The sequence below is a fragment of the Scyliorhinus torazame genome, chromosome 8 (assembly GCF_047496885.1).
Source record: "Scyliorhinus torazame isolate Kashiwa2021f chromosome 8, sScyTor2.1, whole genome shotgun sequence".
Taxonomy (NCBI): domain Eukaryota; kingdom Metazoa; phylum Chordata; class Chondrichthyes; order Carcharhiniformes; family Scyliorhinidae; genus Scyliorhinus; species Scyliorhinus torazame.
The window spans coordinates 148071310-148093580 of NC_092714.1; the positions used below are offsets into that span (position 1 = coordinate 148071310).

Consider the following 22271-nt stretch of genomic DNA (forward strand, 5'->3'; position numbering starts at 1 on the left):
AAAAGAGACATGTTGTCAAAGCTTTTCATCTTGCACTCATCAGGACATTTTATAAGTAATTTCCAATAGTAAAGCTGAAAAACAATTGATGCTGTATGAGAAGAGAGTGCTGATTGGTTGGCAAGTGCCCTCTGATTGGTGGAAGCATTGCCCTGGAGGATGCAGCATGAAACAATGAACTGCCCAACTTAGTTCAAATTCAAACCGGGCAGGTTGGCTCTGATTGGTCAAGGCATTGCAATGGGGAATGAACCAGGGAATAGCTGTCCCCGAGGTTTTGTTTAGTTGAAAAAGGCGCAATCCGTTGACCTGCTCCTTCTGTCTGTAAAGGACAGGGCTCTGCCTGTGAAAATATGTGGCATGCGTAAGTGCACATCCTTTGAATCCAACTGACAATCTTAAATTGGTTTTCAGGCCCCTGTTCTTTTCAGTCAGAATGAATACACACACAAGGAAATTCACCCTCCCCTTTGATGCCCCACATCTTGAGAATGCAGGAAAGGCACTTGCGTAGCTCGACTCTGCTGGCCAATCTCTCTGCCCAGTTACGGCATGAGTGCCTTCCTGACTTGTTTTGACCCAGGCACTCGCTTGTAGTATATGAATACCCCTGGCCCTGAGATTTGCAATGCGGTCAGGGTATTCCTGGGAATTGGAACCCAATGGAACTGCAGAGTTTTGTTGGCTTTTCCAAATATGATGGTTAATCCAGGGGAGATGAAGCACATGTGTTTACATAGTGAGCCGTTAAGATCTGGAAAGCACTGTCTGAAAGATTGATGGGTAACTTTCAAAAGTGAATTGGATCTTTCAAATGGTAGGCATAATATGAGAGGCTGAGTAGACTCCTGATCTGTGTGAATCTATGAATACATCATTCGGAAAAAAAGGAACAATCAGAGAAGGCTAAAATTTTGAGACTGGCACCTATCCCAGTAAGGATTTTGCCTCAATTTACTTTGCCTCATAGAATCCCTACAGTGCAGAAGGAGGCCATTCGGCCCATCGAGTTTGCACAGACCCTTCAAAAGACCATCCTACCTAGGCCCAAGGCCCCACCTTATTCTTACAACCCCACCCTGAACGGCAAATTAGCATGGCCAACCCACCTAACCTGTACACCTCTGGACTGCGGAACGAAATCGGAGCACCCGGAGGAGACCCATGTCGACACGGCGAGAATATGAAAAGGCCGCACAGACAGGCACCCGAGGTCGGAATTGAACCTGGGTCTCTGGCATTGTGGGGCAGCAGTGCTAACCACTATGCCACCGTGCCGCACTACATGAGGCTGGAACGTAGGTAGCAACCTAGGGCAGAACATTGAGCATCTGTCGGCATTTTGGCTGCAGACCATTTTCAAAAAATTGCTTAGGGTAGTTCACAAAGAGTTAACTCCCAGGGAGAAATGAGAATGTGGAACTCACTGTCCATTGGAATGGTTGAAGCATTAACATATATAAGGGGAATCTTGATATATATGCAAGGACGAAAGGGCTAGAGGTATATGTGGACAAGATGGAAAGAAGCATTTGGAGCTGGATGTTGGATCTTGGAGGTAGCAGCCCTGGCCTCAAATCAGCATTGGATTCTCATTAATGTCATCGTCTCACTGCTGCTGGCAGTAATTAGGTGTGTGATCAAACTTCATACTGTTTAAATGGATAAATAGGATAGAAAATAATTAAATTCATTAAAAGCAAGGGAGTGTCTGGATGGAAATGCTATAATCAAAAGATAATAAATGTCGTGAATCGGAACAAAGATCAGAGTTCAAAAACTGATGAAACATTCCGGGAACATTGTTATCTAAAAGGGATGAATGTGCAGGGCTCTGGGAAGAAGGCCGGGCAGCAGTAGTAGGGATCCAATACAGAGACAATGGGCCGAATGGCCTCCTTGGTGCAGTAACCATTCTGTGATTCTGCAAGTCAAAGGAGTTTTACGTATCAACTCCTTCAGCCATCCGGGATAAATGCCTTGTTACAGTGCTGTTGAGGCAATGCCATTTAATATAAATGTTGCACAAGCTATCTTGTTCCTGAGAGCAAGTTAATTGAGATGCAAGACAAATTGGCCATTCTGAATGGTGCGCATTCTCATGTGGCACATCAGCTTTGAGACAATGGAAGCCATTGAACACATTCCAGAGTTAAATTCTGTTCCATCGTCCAACAGCAAGCCAATCCATGACATACAGAACTGAGTGATGGCTGTGGGGATCTGCCTGTTTATCTCTCCAGAACAGCCAGCCTTGGTTGAGACCAGTATTGTACAATCAGATTGAAAACAGAAAGGTCTCATTTACTGAGGTGAATGCCGATGGGTTCGGGAGCTGCTGATTTGTAAAGTGAATTTTCATAAGGGTTAGCTGGGATACTGGGGGCGGGATTCCCCGTTGTTCGACGCCGATGTCGTAATTGGCGATCGGGGGGAGAATCCACTCCGATGCCCAAATCGAGGCCGGCGCCGGTTTGACTCCGGTCAGCCATGCTCCGCCCCTCGGAAGTGGCGTAATCGCGTTGCGCACCGCACGCCATAGCAACGGCATTGGTGCGTCATCAGCACGTCTTCCTGCTATGCTCCGCCCTCGATGGGTCGTATTTCTAAACGGTTTGGGACACGTGTGGTCTCAGCAGTTGGGAACCCGATGTAGCCGCTGTGGACTGTGTTCAGCACCGCCACACCCAGCCGGGATCCATGTTGCTGGCCGGCGCATGGCTTCCGCAAGGGCTGGGGGGGACGGCTGGGGGGTGGCCTAGATGACGGGTCGGGTCCACGCATGGTCAGCGCATGTTGTACGATGCGACCGCTGCAGGTCATCACCGTATGCATGCATGGCCACGGACCTGGCCATTCTCCAGCCGTTTTTGGTGCGGGAGCCGGCAGTTTCACCCAGCGCCGCTGTGAGCCCCTCACCGGTCCCAGAATCGGTGAGGGTTCTACACCGATTTTCGGGTCGTAAAACGCCTGCATATTCTCCACCTGAGCCGGCACGTGGCCGCTGAAACATAGAATCCAGTCCTGGGTGTTTGTGAGGAGTGCTGACATTGAACAATTCATTCAACATTGAACCATTGCAGATGTCAGAGCAGCCTTGTCAAAGGTCAGCCCACGGAAAGCCACTGGCCCGGATGGGGTGCCCAGATGAGCACTCAGATCTTGCATGGATCAGTTGGCGGGGGTATTCGCAGACATTTTCAAACTCCCTTTCCAACAATCTGAGGTCCCTATCTGTTTCAAGAGGATGACCATCATCCCTATACCAAAGAAAAGCCAAGCAGCGTGCCTTAATGTCTATTGTCCAGTGGCTCTGACATCTATCATTATGAAGTGCTTTGAAAGGTTAGTCATGGCACAGATCAACTCCAGCCTCTCGGATTGCCTTGATCCATTATAGTTCGCCTACCGCCGCAACAGGTCCACAGCAGACGCCATCTCCATGGCCCTGCACTCAACCCTGGAACACCTAGATAACAAAGACACCTAAGTCAGACTCCTATTGGTGACTACAACTCAGCCTTCAACACCATTATTCCTACAAAACTCATCTCCAAACTCCGTGGCCTGGGCCTCGGCTCCTCCCTCTGCGACTGAATCCTGAACTTCCGAACCCACAGGCCACAATCAGTAAGGATAGGCAACAACACCTCCTCCACGATCATCCTCAACATCGGTGCCCTACAAGGCTGTGTCCTCAACCCCCTACTATACTCCTTGTGCACCTATGACTGTGTGGCCAAATTCCCCTCCAACTCGTTTTTCAAATTTGCTGATGACACCACCACAGTGGGTCGGATCTCAAACAATGACGAGACAGAGTACAGGAATGAGTTAGAGAATCTGGTGAACTGGTGCGAGGACAATAATCTCTCCCTCAATGTCAACAAAACAAAGGAGATTGTCATCGACTTCAGGAAGCATAGTGGAGAATATGCCCCTGTCTACATCAATGGGAACGAAGTAGAAAGGGACAAGAGCTTCAGGTTTTTAGGTGTCCAAATCACCAACAACCTGTCCTGGTCCCTCCATGCCGACACTAGTTAAGAAAGCCCACCAACGACTACTTTTTCAGAAGACGAAGGAAATTTGGCATGCCAGCTACGACTCTCACCTACTTTTACAGATGCGCCATAGAAAGCATTCTTTCTGGTTGTATCACAGCTTGGTATGGAGCCTGCTCTGCCCAAGGCCACAGGAAACTACAAAAGGTCGTTCGTGAATGTAGCCCAGTCCATCACGCAAACCAGCCTCCCATCCAGTGACTCTGTCTACAATTCCCGTTGCCTCGGAAAGGCAGCCAGCATAATTAAGGACTCCACGCACCCCGGACATACTCTCTTCCACCTTCTTCCGCCAGGAAAAAGATACAAAAGTTTGACGTACCAACTGACTCAAGAACAGCTTCTTCCCTACTGCCATCAAACTTTTGAATGGACCTATCACACATTAAGTTGATCTTTTCTCTACACCCTAGTTATGACTGTAAGATTACATTCTGCAGTCTCTCTTCCTTCCTTATGTACGGTATGCGTTGTCTGTGTAGCATGCAGGAAACAATACTTTTCACTCTGCTAATACATGTGACAATAATAAATCAAATGAAATCAAAAAAAATCAATAGTTTCTAAGCAAGTAAAGTCTCTGGGCATGATCGAGCAGCCTTGTCGTGCCCAACCAAGTGATGCGCGAGGCTGTTAAATCTCTCGAGAGACCTCTCGTCAGATTTACAATGCATGGGATGCCTCGCAAGATCTAACGAGATCTCACGCAATGTCACCATCTGGATCTCACCTTCACTGAGAAGGATCCAGATTTGCATATTTAAGTGTGCAGTTAAGCTCACTTAAATATGTTTGTGCCGGAGTATCCCAAGATGTGGAATTGAACGCCTGCGCCTGGGAGACCTCGCTGTGGCGCCGTTTATCTCTGGTTTCCACAAACATGGACCAGGCCTAATGGCACTTGGAGAGATTTGCTTGGCGATCAGAGACCCCTGGATGGTTGGGCTCTAGGCTGGCTGGTAACCTGGCACCTCCGATGCCACATTGGCAACTTGACACTGCCAGCCTGACACCCTGGAACTGACACCCTGGAACTGACACCCTGGTAGTGCCCGGGTAGCAGATTGCCTGAGCCAGGGATCAGGTCCGGGAATGCCTAGCCCTTATGAGGTAGGGTGTAAGGGGTCTCTCCTAATTGGTCAGTTGGGGAATTGGGGAGTTCCGTAGACCGCGATGGAGGGCTGGGCGGGGGTCGAGAAATTGGAGCTGCATTTATAAATGGCGCCCCGATCTCTTCCTGCACTGACGAGGAATGAAGCTAAGTGAGACCTCAGCAGGGCGATCCCCGCAGAAGCTCCCCTCCAAAAATAAAGTCCCGTTTGATAGCAGGGTCATTCTTAGTGCTGCAAGCTCCAAGAAACACCCTGGTATTTGCGCCCGAAACAGGACTATGGTTTTCTCCTGTTAAATGGCGCCCTCTGTCTTAGTTTTGACTGACATTGGTCATGTTAATAAGTTTAGCCCATAATCAGCAATAAATAAAGTCTCCATTGGATTATTTTGATGGTACGAGCAATAGGATCTCGGCAAATCTCATAGTAAAAATAGTATTCTGTAATTGACATAAACTAAATCCCTATGATGTGTAAGTTATAATCATGAGAAGATTTAGCGCTTTGTCTTCGCACAGGATAATGTGAGAATATAGAATCTGACATAGACAATGAGGGATCACTTAATATGATCCTTGAGTAACATTGCTATTTAAATCAGTTTCACTACTGTTTAAGCAGACGAGCAATTCAAGTGAAAATCCAGAGTGCAGTGGGAATGGAGTCCCCTTATGGGACAGCTCGGTTATCTCAAGCGAAGCTTCATTCTCTGTAATAGAGAACTGTAATGGTGTTTGCTTCATGACTAATTAGTGCATCAGTTGTTTTTCAACATAGCAGTGTCCCAATGGGTAATTCATATCCTATTATTGGGCAATCTTCAAATATACCAGGCATTAGGTCAACAGGATTTACCGTTGCTTTTCAGAAGTCGAATAGGATGCATTCTGATGAGAATTTCACAGCATCAGAACATAAAGTCTTGGAGGTCGACGGCACTGAAAGAGGCCCTTCAGCCTATCGTGTCTGCACCGGCCATCAAGCACCTATCTATTCCAATCCTATTTTCCAGCAATTGGTCGGTAGCCTTGTATGCTATTGCATGTCAAGTGCTCATCTAAATACTTCTTAAATGTTGTGAGGTTTCCCGCCTCTAACACCCTTTCAGGCAGTGAGTTCCAGATTCCCACCACCCTCTGGGTGAAAAAGGTTTGCCTCAAATCCCCTTGAAATGCCCTGCCCCTTACCTTAAATCTACGCCCCCTGGTTATTGACCCCTCAACTAAGGGGAAACTTTCTTCCTATTCACCCTATCTATGTCCTTCATAATGTTGTACACCTCAGTGAGGTCGCCCTCAGCCTCCTCTGCTCTAAGGAGAGCAGCCCCAGCCTAACCAGTCTCTCTTCATAGCTGAAAATCTCTATCCCACGCAACATCTGGGTGGATTTCCTCTAATAATTTTTATTGTCACAAGTAGGCTTACATTAACTCTGAATTAAGTTACTGTGAAAAGTCCCTAGTCGCCACACTCCGGCACCTGTTCAGGTACACAGAGAGAGAATTCAGCCTTGTACAGTTGCAGTAAGACCTCTTGATTTTTACACTCCAGTCCCCTTGAAATAAAGGCCAGCATGCCATTTCCCTGTTACTGTCTGTATCTTTCTGCTAGCTTTCTGGGTTTCATGAACAAGGACACCCAAGTCCCTTTGTACTATAGCTTTATGTAGTCTCTCGCCATTTAAATAATAATCTCCCCTCTCATTCTTTCTTCCAAAATGACCAATTTTATATTTTCCCACATTGCATTCCATTTGCCAATTTTCTGCCCAGTGATTCACCTGTCAATATCTCTCTGTGAAGTATTTATATCCACCTTACAACCTGCCTTCCTTCCCACCTTTGTATCATCTGCAAATTTGACCACAGTCCACACTGTTCCTTCCTCCAAATCATTAATATATATTTGATTTGCTTTGTGAAGAGTGAAGAGCTGCGTTCTCAGTACTGATCCCTATGGGACACCACTGGTTACTGCCCTCCAACCTGGGACAGACCCCCTTATCGGTACTCACTGCTCCCTGTTAGTTAATGAATATTTTCTCCATGCCAGAATATTACCTCCAACACCTTGAGCTCCTATATTGCATAGTAGCATTTCGTGCGGCACCTTATCATGTGCCTGTTGAAAATCCAAATATACAACATCGACTGGTTCGCCTCTATTTACTCTGGCTGATACATTCTCCAAGAACCTGAGTAAATTTGTCAGACATGATTTCCCCTTCATGAAACCATGTTGACTTTGCTTGATCGGATTACGACTTTCCAAATGCACTGCTATTCTCTCCGCAATAATCAATTCTAATATTTTCCCTGATTGAACAACTGTACCAGAGTAGCAGTATTCCAATCCTTTGCGCAGTTCCAGAATCCAAGGATTTTTGGAAAATAACTAATGTAATAATAATCTTTATTAGTGCCACAAGTAGGCATACATTAACACTGCAATGAAGTTACTGAGAAAAGCCCCTGGTCACCACATTCCAGCTCCTGTTTGGGTACACTGAGGGAGAATTCAGAATGTCCAAATTACCTAACAGCATGTCTTTCTGGACTTGTGGGAGGAAACCGGAGCACCCGGAGGAAACCCACGCAGACACGGGGAGAACGTGCAGACTCCGCACAGACAGTGTCCCAAGCCGGGAATTGAACCGGGTTCTAGGGGTGCTAACCCCTGTGCTACCGTGCCGCCCAGCCATTGACTGCCAATTCATCCATGATCTCTGTAACTACCTAATTTAAGATCCTGGGTGCAAACCACCAGGTCCAGGAGACTTGTCAACCTTTAATCCCATTAGTTTGCGTAAAACTAATTCTCTGGTGATGGTGACTGTATTTAATACCTCCCCAATATTTAAAAATATTTCTGTTTTGCTTGTAGTATCCTCTATGGTAAAGACTGATGCAAAATATCTAGTTAACTCCTCTGCCACCTCCTCATTCCCCATAATTACCTCACCAGTTCCATTCCCGAAGGGGCCAATGCTAACTTTTACTTTTCTCTTCCTTTAATGTACTTGAAAAAGTTCTTATCTGGGTTTTTATATTTCTCACTAGCTTGCCCTCACAGTTTATTTTCTCTGCCCTGATTATTTTTTTAGTCCATCTTTGCTGCATTCTGAACCTATCCACTCTCTGGCCTACCAATACCCTTTGCCATCTTATATGTTTCTACTTTTGGCTTAATACCCTCAGTAACCTCCTTGGTTTTGGATGGTAGGTTTCCTCCCTTCAGAGTCTTTCCTCCTCATTGGGATGTATATCTGGGAGTCATGAATTATCTCACTAAATGTCAGCCGCTGCTCATTGTCTTACCTACTAATCTGTATGCCCAGTCCACTTTGGCCAATTCCATCCTCATACCTTACATATCTTAACATGGATATTTCAGGCCCAACTTTCTCACCCTCAAGCTGAATGTTAAATTCTATCATACTGTGATCACTGGGGGACCCTTAAGCTTGAGATATGCACCCTCTCACATGCAATCACGTCCTTCCTGTAGTGTGGCAACCAGAACTGCACACAGCACTCTAGCTGTGGCCTAATGAGCATTTTACAGAGCTCCATCATAACCTCACTGCTCTTATATTTGATGCCTCAGCTAATAACGGCAAGTATCCCATATGCCTTCTTAACCACCTTATCTACCAGTCCTGCTGTCTTCAAAGATCTATAGACACGTACGCCAAGGTCTCCTGGTCCTCTGTACCTCCTGCCGTCCTTCTGTTGATTGTATATTCCCTTGCCTTGTTCATCCTCCCATAATGAGAGCCAACTGGTACAGACTATATCATCAGAGAATGCAAAGTATGAAGTCTCATTCATTTAGTTTGGTTTGTGTCACTATATCCACATTAGGAATGTGTAAGTTGCGGCTCAGAGCGCTGTGCTTGCTTTCAAATGAGAACAAACAATTGAAATGAAAAAGCAGCGTGGGAAATTCCCCTGACCTGATTCAGTCGAGTCTTGTGCTTTGTTGGGTCCACAGGTCTCCCGCCGCCGGCCATCCGCGATCGACCACCTGGCTGCAAGACCGTGTTTGTGGGGGGCTTGCCGGAAAACGCGGCGGAGGAAGTTATTCGCGAGGTTTTTGAGCAGTGCGGGGATATTACGGCCATTCGCAAAAGCAAGAAGAACTTCTGCCACATTCGCTTCGCTGAGGAGTTCATGGTGGACAAGGCTATCTACCTGTCAGGTACACTGCTTCTATCTTTCTCCTCCTCTTCTTTCACTCTGTGACCATTGCTCCTGCTCGCTGAAACAATACTGGGGTGCTTACTGAAAGATGCTAAGGATTGACATTGGCATCTCTGAGAAATGTTATTATGATTAGCGAGAGATTTGTGACTGGAATTCCGAACATAGAAACGTGGAGCAGGAATAGGGCATTCTCTCCTTTGAGCTTGCTCCACCTTCAATATTATCCTGACACAAACAGCAGATAGAGCATAGAATCATAGAATTTACAATGCAGAAGTAGGCCATTTGGCCCATCGAGTCTGCACCGACCCTTGGAAAGCCCTCACCTACCCACTATCCCCGTAATCCAGTAACCCCACCTAACCTTTTTGGACACTAAGGGCAATTTAGCATGGCCAATCCACCTAAGCTGCACATATTTGGACTGTGGGAAGAAACCGGTACACCCGCAGGGAACCCACGCAGACACGGGGAGAATGTGCAGACTCCGCACAGACAGTGACCCAAGACTGGAATTGAACCCAGGTCCCTGGAGCTGTGAGACAGCCGTGCTACCACTGTGCCACCATGCTGCCCTTGAGCAGTTGAACAAATTATCCTTGTCTCTGCCTGACTTACAAAGAGGTTAAGTGGGGCTGGTTGGCCAACGCCAGTCAGGCAGGCCCTGATGAGTGGGATAACAATTGAGAGGCCAGAGGGGTGTTTTCAAGAGAGGGTGGATGAGGGCATCCCTCACAGGGCATAGGGGCATGATCAAGAGGAAGGTACTCATCCCTCCCGCCAGGATGCTGGCTGCCTCGCCAACCACCTGCAGTAAAATTTGAGAAACGAGAGCAAGAGAACCTCAAGTGTCCATTAACTGGCCAGCTAAGGTTGGCCTAAGGGAAGGCCAACATCTACCCAGTCAGTGTTAAAATACCAATTGAGATGGGTAGACAACCGATATGGCACGCTCCGCCATCCCACCTCAGTTTAAAATCCCTCCCCCGTCCAGCACTCCTTCCCGGGGAGTCCGAGAAATTCCTGCCAGAATCTTTGGAAACTAGCTCCACTCACCTTCCTGATAGTGAAGTTGTCCAGTGGTTTCAATGCATCCCTGGGGCTTGAATCTCATGCCAGAGTTGGAAATTTGAAGATAAACTACTTCCATGTCCCGTTTCTCCCTGTATCATGATACTGCTGGGAGACGGGACTTTCCCAGGGCCCAGGCCTATGTGGGCAGGACACAGGTTGGACATGTCCAGTGGCAGGTGCGAGTTGGAAATGGAGTTGGGCAGGGTCCAGATGGGCACGTTAAATGGCTTGTCTTTGTTTCCAAAGAACCTTGGCCTAGTGCTCGCACTGCAACCTGCAGCTCATCTCTAAACAGTGAAACCTTCTGACCCTTTTAAACACCACCTCACCCTCACCTTCATCTCCTCACATCAACCCGTCAGCCTCTTAACCTTCTTCATCCTCACTTTCAACCCTCACCTTCACCTCCTCATGCTCACTCCCTCACCACCATCACCTCTCACCAACCTCCTCCTCACTCACCACCTGCCTCCTCACCACCGTCATCCTCATCTCCTTCCCCCTTACGTCCCCCTCCCTTAAACCTCCATTCTCCACTTTTTGAACAATGCTCGCAAACATTATTGGAAGCCATTGAATAGCCCATAAACCCTCCAAGGAATCAAATAGACCCTTCAAAGCAGCTGTATAACTAAAATCAAGTATTTGTAACCAGGAGCCTATGAATCTCCCCAGGTAAACAAACATGCTTCTTAACTGCTATCTCACCAGATGTCCAGACTGAGTACATAAAAACAATGGGGAAAATTAAACATTTATATTTGGTTATCATACATGGCTATTCTTTCAATAATGCAAAATGAGCTGTATCTTTTATCCATTAGTTGAACCTTTGTTAACTCATTGAAAGAATATTCCACATTTACAATGTTGACCTTTTACTTCACAGTTTGCTAGTTGCCAGAAATAACAATCTGGCAAGCATATCGTTTACTGGGTACTTACAGCTTCCAATCATGTGCTGTCGCACCCGAATGAACACAGATACTCATATCGACAGCATTTCACGATGAACCATAAAGGTGGCAAAACCTTCTTAATTACCTTTTGCACTCTTCCTGCCTCCAACCCATGGTTCACACTCCATGCAATTGGTGCAAAACATGTCAGCTGCTAAAGTCCAACCAGAGCCTGGCTCTTAATGATTTCATAAAACTGTCAATTGCCTGGTTAATAGGAGTGGGTGGACTCCGAGTTGGATGCCCTCCTCTACTCTTATGAAAATGCCTGAGGGCAGAATTGGAGGGAGAACATCTGGGCTTGCCGCTCGGTGGCCATTTACTTCTGGGACTGCCTCCAGGGACTATCAACGTACAGCTGATTGTGTCAGAATAGCTGTGGAGTTGTTTCCATATTATACATTGGTGTAAATGAAGAAAGAGAGCACCCAAGTGAGATTAAGGTGAGCGGACATGCAAGAAAGAGGTGACCGGAGCTGGATCCAGCTATATATAGCCTCACTCATCCCATACTTTGGCATGACAACAACTCCAGACAACTAACTATCGTCATTCCAGATAACCTGGACAGAAGTAACACTAAAACTAAGACGTAGCATTTTTCACAATCATCAAATCGCAAAGTGCTTTGCAGCCAATGAAATACTTTTAAGTGTAGCGACTGTTGTACTATAGGAAGCACGGTTAACAATTGACACACAGTAAACTACCAGAAGCAGTAACATGATCTTGACCAGATAATCTGGGATTTTCCTGTGTTGTTGATAGAGGGATAAACATTGGCCAGGACACTGGGCAAAAGGCCATGAGGGGCTGGATTCTCTCCCAGCAGCGTGTTTCTTGGAAGCGCGCCATTTACTGGTGAAGAGATTCTATTTTGCCACCGTTTGCCAGTGGCATTTCTCATTGTAACCACCCCACGCTGCCGGAATCCGCTGCCAGCGGGAAAAGTGAATCTCAAAGGCTGGAGAATTCCAGCCCGGATCTTTTACACCCACCAGTGAGGGCAAATGGAGCCTCTATAAAATGAAAGACAGCACCTCTGGCAATGCAGAACTCCCTCAGCACTGAACTGGACCGTCAACCCAGATTTCCATACTCAAGCCCTGGGGTGGGACTTGAACCCACAAACCTTGTGATTCAAAGGCAAGACTGCTACCAAAGCCTACGCTCTAATTGGGCTAGGGAATCTAACCAAAATAACCTGTCCAAGAAGGCACAGGTTAGACAAAATTAGACAAAAAAACATTCAAAATAAACCCACAATTACTTAAGAAAAGTACTTAAATGTCTATCATTTGGTTCATAATTTCAGAATGTCCCAAAACACATTGCAGCAAAGGCATTGTCTCTGAAGTGTGGTCATACACTGTTGGACTGTTACTCTGCGTCTATTCTGACATTAGAAGTTGAATTGTCATGGTCCTCAGGGGCTGAACTTTATTCACACAGCTGCTTTGAAGAGTCTATTTGTTATTTGGTGGTTTTACGGCATCTTAAATGGCTCCCAACTGTTATACTAGGACGTCTGAGTCCTGGCAGATCAAGCACCTGGAGGTGGCGATTGTAAGCTGCAGGTGTAATTTCCAACACTAGAGTTAAACCTTAATCATGAACACCACTGGTTTACTTTGATTTTTAAGGATGTGTGTTCACTTCCAGGCTATCGCATGCGGTTAGGATCGAGCACTGACAAGAAGGACACCGGCCGCCTACATGTGGACTTTGCTCAAGCCAGAGATGATTTCTATGAGTGGGAGTGTAAGCAACGGATGTTTGCGCGGGAGGAACGCCACTGGCGCATGTTGGAAGATGAACATCTGCGGCCACCCTCCCCTGCACCAATTGTACACTACTCCGAGCACGAAGCCAGCCTAATGGCAGAGAAACTCAAAGGTACTCCCAAATCTACCATATTGAAACCGTGTTAAACTGGGCTGTGCAGGGACTGCATGTATTCCATCCTGACTTCATCTATTATCAGTATCTTTACCAGATGTCAAGTGAAGTCATTATTGCACAGCTGAGAGAACAGCCTTAAAAACATTTCTCCTAAGCAACGTGAATGTCTAATGTACTGCAGACATCAATCAGACACACTTGATTTCAGGACTTCTGCTCAAGCATGTGACTTCTATGGAATTGCTTTTGACCATGCATAATGTTTAGCAGATGTTGATGTTCCTGAACTTCAAAAGATATACGTGGACAGTTCCTTTTTTCCACTGAGCACACACACATATGTATGCACTCATACACACATTTACACTGTTCCACATGCACACACAGAGCTACACGTTCACATACATGCACACAACCACACATACACACTCAGCCACACATGGAAATGGAAATTGCTTATTGTCACAAGTAGGCTTCAAATGAAGTTACTGTGAAAAGCCCCTAGTCGCCACATTCCGGTGCCTGTTCAGGGAGGCTGGTATGGGAATTGAACCGTGCTGCTGGCCTGACTTGGTCTGCTTTAAAAGCCAGCGATTTAGCCCAGTGTGCTAAACCAGCATACACCCACACACTGTGACACACGCTCACACATACATGTACGCATACAGCCATATACACAGTCACTCATAGTCACACATTTGCACATGCACACACAGTCATTACACTCACACACAATCACATATGCACATACACATAAATGCACATAAGGGTCCACATGTGCACACGCAGTCACACAAGTATACACACAATCCACATAGGGACATGCGGTCCCACATGTACACACATGGTTTAACAATCCCACAAAAATACAGGTATACATACAAACACATAGACTGACAGAGATTCCCACACATATTCACACATACATTCACACCAACACACATACATAAGATAGGGGCTGGTTTAGCACAGGGCTAAATCGCTGGCTTTTAAAGCAGGCCAAGGCAGGCCAGCAGCACGGTTCAATTCCAGTACCAGCCTACCAGAACAGGCGCCGGAATGTGGTGACTAGGGGCTTTTCACAGTAACTTCATTGGAAGCCTGCTTGTGACAATAGGCGGTTTTCATTTCCACCAACACACAGACATACACATATACGTGCACACAGTCCCACATGTACACATATAGTTTAACAATCACATACATGCAGTCACATGTACATCCACTGATAAAAAAAGTCCACATTTACACAAACACACATTCAGTCCGCATATGCACCTGTGTGTATAAAATAGATAGATGGGGTTGAGATAAAGTTTGTGAATGATTCCAGTCTCGGGAGTGATATATTTGCTTCAGTTTTGGGTTTAGTGTCAACAGTGAACAACCCAGAGTCAAAACTGTGCAGCAAATAACTGAAAAATGTTGGTCCAATAACATGCTTCAATCCCAAATTCAAGACAGCACTCCTACTGCATCAGCGACATGTCAGTTTAGCAAGTTATTAGGTTAACAACGTGTACTGCTTTTAAACTATTGGAACCCAACTCAGCTGTTACGCAATGCAAGTGGCCCTAGCATGGGAGAGATCTAAGTTCCTGGCTGGTGATTTGTGTTGGGTCAGTTATCCTGTTTGTCTGATGATAATACCTACTTGTTCACTGAAAAATACATCAAAGGTTACTGAGATAAATCATTGTCTACACTGCAGTTCTTGCAAAAGCAGTAAGTGGGTGAAAACTCTGCAGTTGAAAATCTTTATTCTGAATTCTTAATTGTCAGCTCAGAAATCAACATCAGTTCTTTATAATGATAAGACTGTCGAGTCAATCAATCAGGGTTAAGAATAGTTTCAGGCAATTGTTAATTTTTGGGGTTATTTTCTACCCTCCTTACTTTTTTCGGCTCCTTTATTTCAAACCATCTCTCGCAAATCCATCTCAGCTCACCAATCATAGAGTCCCTACAGTGCAGAAGGAGGCCATTCGGCCAATCGAGTCTGCACTGACACTCCGAAGGAACACCCCACCCAGGCCCCCATCCTGGGCGGGAATCTCTGACCCCCCCGCCGGGCCGGAGAATCGCCGGGGGACGGCGTGAATCCCGCCCCGACGCCGGCTGCCGGATTCTCCGGCGCCGGTTTTTCGGCGGGGACGGGAATCGCGTCGGTCGGGGGCCGTTGGCAGCGCCCCCTTCCCGGCGATTATCCGCCCCGCGATGGGCCGAGTGGCCACCCATTTTCAGCGGGTCCCGCCAGCGTAAAATACACCAGGTCTGGCGGGACCTGGCTCTGCGGTCGCCCTGTAGACCTCGAGGGTGCACGGAGGGATCTGGCACTGGGGGGGTCCCCACGGTGGCCTGGCCCGTGATGGGGGCCCACCGATCCGTGGGCGGGCCTGTGCCATGGGGGCACTCTTTCCCTCCGGGCCGGCCGGTGTAATGGTCCGCCATGGCTGGTGCGGAGAAAACCCCCCCTGCACACGCTGGCGCTCCTGGTCATGCGCCAACTTGCGCCGGCCGGCGGAGGCCCTTCGGTGCCGGTTGGCATGTCGCCAACCCCGCCGCCGCCGCCAACCTAGCCCCTGAAGGATTCCACACCTTCCGGGCGGCCCGACGCCGGAGTGGTTCACACCACACCTAGGCGACGGTACGGCCCGCCCCGCTGGGTAGGGGAGAGTCCCGCCCCCTATCCCCATAACCCTATCTAACCTTTTTGGACATTAAGGGCAATTTATCGTGGCCAATCCACCTAACCTGCACATCTTTGGAACGTGGGAGGAAACCAAAGCACCCGGAGGAAACTCACACAGACACGGGGAGAATGTGCCATCTTCACATCGACAGTCACCCGAGTCCGAAATTGAACCCGGGTCCCTGGAGCTGTGAGGAACTCACCAAGGTTCCTTAGACAGCACTTTCCAAACCCATGACCACTACCATCTAGAAGGACAAGAGCAGCAGATATCTGGGAACGCCAACCACCTGGAAGTTCCCCTCCAAGTCACTCACCACCCTGGATTGATAATATATGGCTATTCCTTCACTGTCGCTGGGGCAACATTCAGGAACTCCCCACCTAACAGCACTGTGGGTGTACCTACACCTCAGGGACTGCAGCGGTTCAAGAAGGCAACTCACCACCACCTTCTGAAGGGTAACTAGGGATGGGCAATAAATGCTGGTCTAACCAGCGACGCCCACATCCCATAAATTAGTTTTTTTTAAATAAATCACACTGAGAACCTTTCCAATCACCATGGTACAAGGAGGGCTTTGCAACAATTGAAAAGATACAGATGAGAACAATCAGAAATTTTGAGAGAATGGACGGAATGGATCAGGTGGAGGGATTGTATCAAATGGGTATGCTCACAGTGATAATGAAAAGTGGGAGAAGTTTGTTTTGTTTCAATTCTAAAAGGACTAGATATTATCGATCATGACAAGTTATTACACCTTGCTCCCCTCGTGCCCTGCCCCCTTGAGGCCCTGCTACCTCCAGGCCCTGCCTCTTGACCGTACCGCTTGGCACTGCCCTGTCATGTCCCTGACTACCCAGGGGCTACAACAACCTCTGAGTTCCTCCCCACCCCCCTCCCCCCCATGTGGCCATTACGTCTAGTACTGATTGGCGTTGTCCTCACATTGCGCCAGCGGATGGGAGAATTGCATGAGCCGGGAGAATCCTGGGCGGCACGGTGGCACAGTGCTTAGCACTGTTGCCTCACAGCGCCAGGGCCCTGGGTTCAATTTTGACATCTGGTAACTACCTGTGTTGAGTTTGCACATTCTCCCCATGTCTGCGTGGGTTTCCTTCGCGAGCTCTGGTTTCCTCCCACAGTCCAAAGATGTGCAGATTAGATGGATTGGCCACTTAGGGTGGGGTTGCAGGACGAGGACAGGGGATTGGGCCTAGGTAGTGTGGTCATTCAAATGGTCGGTGCTGAATCAATGGGCCGAATGGTCTTCTTCTGCACTGTAGAGATTCTATGATTCTATGAATTTAGCATAAAGCCAATTTTGAATAATAAATGTGAATTGTGAGATGCTAATCTGGCTCCTGCCCAGCCACGTCTGTTGGGATGGCCCGAGAACATTGTGTGCTGTTTAGCGCCCGACGCAAATTCCGTTTCAGGGCTCTCCAGCTATTTTCCCAACATAATGGATTTGCACCGGGCGGGAAATCCGCTGGAAGATTTCAGTGATTTTCCTTTCCCTCTATTGAAGAGTTGTATTCAGTTGTCCAATGACCTTGAGTTCTATCCCTCCTGGCCCACGTAACTTTTCCATGACGGTTGTACTTTTCCCGTCTCACAGTTCAACATCAGAAAGTACCAAAATTAAATGGGCCTTCGTCTAACTGAAAGGTGTTACTTTTCCCTCTACTGGAATATCAGCCTCTCTCATTGGCATCTTCCCCTTCATGGATCTTGCCACCTTTTAAAGGTATCTCTTCTTTTTCATTCTGTACAAACTACTTGCTGCGGCACAGCCTGAAAGTGACCCTTCCAACTGCAGAAATGACATCCGCCCGATTTGGAAGGACAATTTCTCACACCATATCGCTTTCACTTAGCTGGGGTGATCGACGGACATTCTTCCTGCCTCTCCTGCTGTTTTACAGCCACCTCCCAGCTTTCAAATTGACCATACTCCACTGAGTCAGTCGTTTTGGGGATATGATTCTTCCTGTCACCCGGAATCACTGACCAGTTTCGCTTTCTGACCTCAGCTATCCTGATCAGTTGAAAGGCCTTTGTTAAGGTTAAATCATCCAGTGATCTAACAGTGCTTCATCCAAGGCTCTCATTGACTTTGGGTATGCTTGTTAAAGTTCGTTGCTCGATAATCGTATTCTTTCGCAGATTGAAGGAGTCATCAAGTGCTTTCACGACTTACATTGTACATAGCTTTTTCTTTGTCAACCTTTGCCTGACGAGGATAATGATCGCAGAGCCACCCACTGTGCATAAACCTGCTCGGCTTTGTCGCGAGGTCTGGTGCGCTGTGGCATCTGACAAATCCTCGGTGCAAATTCAACCACAGTTCTGTCTTGTTGAGACCTGCAGCCTGCTGGAAGCCTTCCGGTAATGACAGAGACTTTTCTATGCTTGCACTTCTGCTCCCTGTCACTATGGAATATTCTTGGTCAGTTGTGGAAACACAGCTGGCTGGATTCCCCACTGTCGGGATTCCCCGTTACGCCGGCGGCGCACCCATGCCCGAGGATTTCCCGACGGCATGGTACTGCCCGCAATGGGGAAACCCCATTGACTGGCTGGCGAGGCAGAGAATCCTGCCGCCGGCGGGGGCGCGGGCGCACCAGAAAACACGGTGGGATGGAGAATCCCGCCCAGAATATTTACAGAATCTGCTGAGGTAAGAAAAACATTAACTTGATTTGACAACTATCTGACATAAGCTTCAGCTTGTCATGAGGTCCAAAAGAGAATGTACGATCATGAGACATTGTGACACTCCCTGTGATGAGGTATACGGTGTCTTATTAGCATAACCCACAGTTAGCATTAACCCTGTATTCTACAGAACCCAGTGTAGCTTCTGGAAGGAAGTAAATATTAATTTTTTGGGAGGGTAGCCAGCGTTCCCTCTCTTGCCATGCACAGACTTTGCCTTTTGTTTTCCCCTCCTCTGTCCCTTTTCTCTGCCTCCGGACTTGCTTAAAACCCGCTAAATCTTTTAACTTTCGCCAGTTCTCCCAACAGATCATTGAGTTAAAACATTAACTCTGTCTCCCTCTCCACAGATACTGCCAGTGCCTCAGTCCATTTCGAGCAGTTTCTCCTTTTACCCCACCTTTCAGCATTTGCCCGGGCATCAAGGAATGCAAAAAGAACGATGAGTGCTCGTGCTTTGTGGCTTCACTTTGCAGCAAGCACTGAAATCTCTGGCTTTCACGGGTCTTGTTGCAGCACAGACAGGACCAGGTTAAATGGGCAGGAATAATCTGCACTTGTTGCAATTGCTGGCATTGAGATGGAATTGAAAGAGACATTGCAGGAAGTGAAGATTACCCTGTACCTACTGACCTCCAATTGCTCCCCAGTCAAAATGTCATGTGCATCGATGGGAGAATGTGTTGCTGCTTTGTTCATACACTATTGACATTATTGTCTTAAAAAACCGCGCACACTGTTGCGACCACTGTTGCTAGCCATTAAAAGAGTCTAACTTTCATTTCGCAGCCTCCTTTCGCCCCTTTGCAGAGTGTTTGCTATAACGATTCCTACAGTGGGCTTAATATAAGTATATTGGTGTGCTTTTTATTTCCCGGTGGATCTGGGAATGAAGAGTGCAAGCTGTTTGATGATCTACACAACGGCAGTGTCTGAGTTCCCTGCTAATGGAATGGGACTATGCGCTGGTTCAGTTTCCCCAGCCATTGAGTGGACTCTGTGTGATTGCGGCGTCTGATTTCCCCGGTGGTCCATCTGTTTTCTCCCCATCGTGTTTGATTTCCTCTCGGCCCATCCACTGCCCATCCACTAATCCTGGAAGTTTTTCCATTAGCAGCTTCTTGCTTCTGCAGATTCCTCCTGTAACTATATAATTATTCGGCAAGGTGAACCCACTTAATGAAATGATACGGACATCACAATAAAAAGAGAAGACAGAATTACAGTGAGGACATTGGGTATTGAGACAAGACTTAAAGGCGATGTGAAATAGGGATTGCTGTAGATAATTGAATCATTTTCAGAAAGACGAGGAAATGTATCATACAATTAAATTACTCATGGTAATATCAACAACCTTTTTGGTATGGTCTTGAGTAAAACAGGAATTCTTTTCAAAATGCATTCTTTCAAGAGATCTGGCTGTAGCTGGCAAGGCCGACATTTATTACTCATCCCCTGTTGCCCTTCAGAACAGTTAAGAGTTAAGAATCAACCACGTTGCTGTGGGTCTGGACTCACATGGAGAGCAGGCCAGGTATGGAAGACAGATTTCCTTCACTGAAGGTTATTGGTGACCTCAATGAGTTTATACCACAATCAGTGATAGTCTCATTGTCATAATATCCACTCATGTGTATAATGAGATGCAGACAGGCAGTGATTGACACATAGGATGACCAGTAAGCATACAGCACAGCACAGCCAATCACCAGACAGGACACTACCACTATAAACCCAGAGGGCACTAGGTTTCCCACTCTCTCGGGACCCAGCTACTGAGACAGTCAGAGTCCACGAGCTAGCACAGTGCAAACACCATGCGGTAGCTAGTAAGTCTGGTCAGGCTACTGCAAGGTCACTAGTCAGATCAGTATAGTGTCGACCCACAGCTGAATATGTACAGCAGTTCATCTAGTTGAATAAAAAGTGTTGGATCTTCTCCTGTGTTAGTCATCTGTTTCTAACTTCCCTGCATCGAGTGCAGTCCACATCGAACCAACCTGCCTAACACATCATGGTACCAGAGTGATATTGATCTTGCCGGACCTACCTCGAGTGAATCAGCATCGACCAGCAAGCAGCCATCCAGCGAAATGGAAAACATCCAGCCTCCTCCGTAACTCCGCATCTCCGGCGCCAACTGGAAAATCTTCAAGCAAAAGTTCCTCTTATACATCGAGACCTCCGACCTCGAGGCAGCATCAGATGCCAGAAGGTCGTGCTATTTCTCTCCACTGCAGGGGACCACGCCATCCATATCTACAATTTGCTTACGTTCGCTGACGGTGGAGACAAAACGAAATTCAAAACAGTCCTGCTGAAGTTCGACAGCCACTGCGACATTGAGGTGAATGAGAGCTTTGAACGGTACATCTTCCAGCAGAGGCTTCAGGGTAAGGATGAACCTTTTCATTCCTTCTTGATTCATTTCCGCATCCTAGCGCAGCCATGTAACTATGACTCGACGGCTGATTCCATTATCCGGGATCAGATCGTTTTCGGGGTCCACTCCGACTCCCTGCGGCAGCAGCTCCTTAAAATCAAACAGTTGACCCTCTCTGTCGCTATCGAGACGTGCGTTGTCCATGAGCATGCCAAGAATTGTTACTCCCACATCAGGGCGGCAGAAACTGCAAAGCTGGCCTCCCACGAGGCAGAAAGGGTGCAGGCCATTGCACAGATGCAGGGCCTGAGCATCGAGGAGAGTGGCCGTTTTGCGCGCTTTTCTCAGATCCCTGCGCATGGGACTGAGTGGACGACGAGACCAAAAACCCGACTGCGCAGGTGCGGACGTCGGCCGACCGCACTGCGCATGCGCGATGGCGCACGGATCGCGCTGACGTCAGCGTGATGACGTGTCCGAATTGTGGCTCCGCCCATTTAAAGCAGCAATGTCCGGCAAGAGGACACCGATGTCTCCAGTGTGGTAAGCTTGGCCTCTACGCAGCCCTCTGCAGATCCGCTCCACCACTCAGCAGCGATCCCAGCCGCGGCACAGAAGTATCCGCTCAATACAACAAGGCATGCCAGATTCTGATTCCGACAGCCCAACGGACCCTGATGCTAACTGCCTCAAGTCTCCATATCGGGTGGGCATCATAACCACACATGAGCTGGCCTCCACCACACCTGCGCAATGCCTCTCGATCCTCAGTGTGGATCCCGACGACGAGTGGTGTGCTGTCCTCACAGTTAACAAGGCTCGCATCCGATTTAAACTGGACACCAGCGCGTCTGCGAACCTCATCTCACAATCCGACCTCGACACCATCCGGGCCCGACCAAGCATTCTTCCACCGGCCTGCCAGCTCCTTGACTACAATGGCAATGCCATAGCTGCCAGTGGCTCGTGTCAACTAGGGGTATCCAACAAGGCGATCAAGGCAATGTTACGATTTGAAATTGTCAGGCCTGACAGGGCGTCCCTGCTCGGTCTTCGCGCCTGCAAGCTCCTGAACCTCAGCGAGTCCACACCATGTCATCGTCACCGGCGACGGCCTCGCCCGATGGAAATTTGCAAGCCGACATAGACGACA

At 47.7% G+C, this 22271-nt stretch overlaps 1 protein-coding gene across 3 annotated transcripts in view; it reads left to right on the forward strand.

The window, feature by feature from the left end:
- enox1 (ecto-NOX disulfide-thiol exchanger 1) overlaps positions 1 to 22271 on the forward strand; it is a 391926-nt gene that overhangs the window by 84558 nt on the left and 285097 nt on the right. For all 3 annotated transcript variants that reach the window (XM_072514330.1, XM_072514332.1, XM_072514329.1), the window contains exons 4-5: positions 9169 to 9375; positions 13076 to 13309. In XM_072514330.1, the coding sequence (XP_072370431.1) occupies positions 9169 to 9375; positions 13076 to 13309 (441 nt within the window). The remainder of the gene's footprint in view (positions 1 to 9168; positions 9376 to 13075; positions 13310 to 22271) is intronic.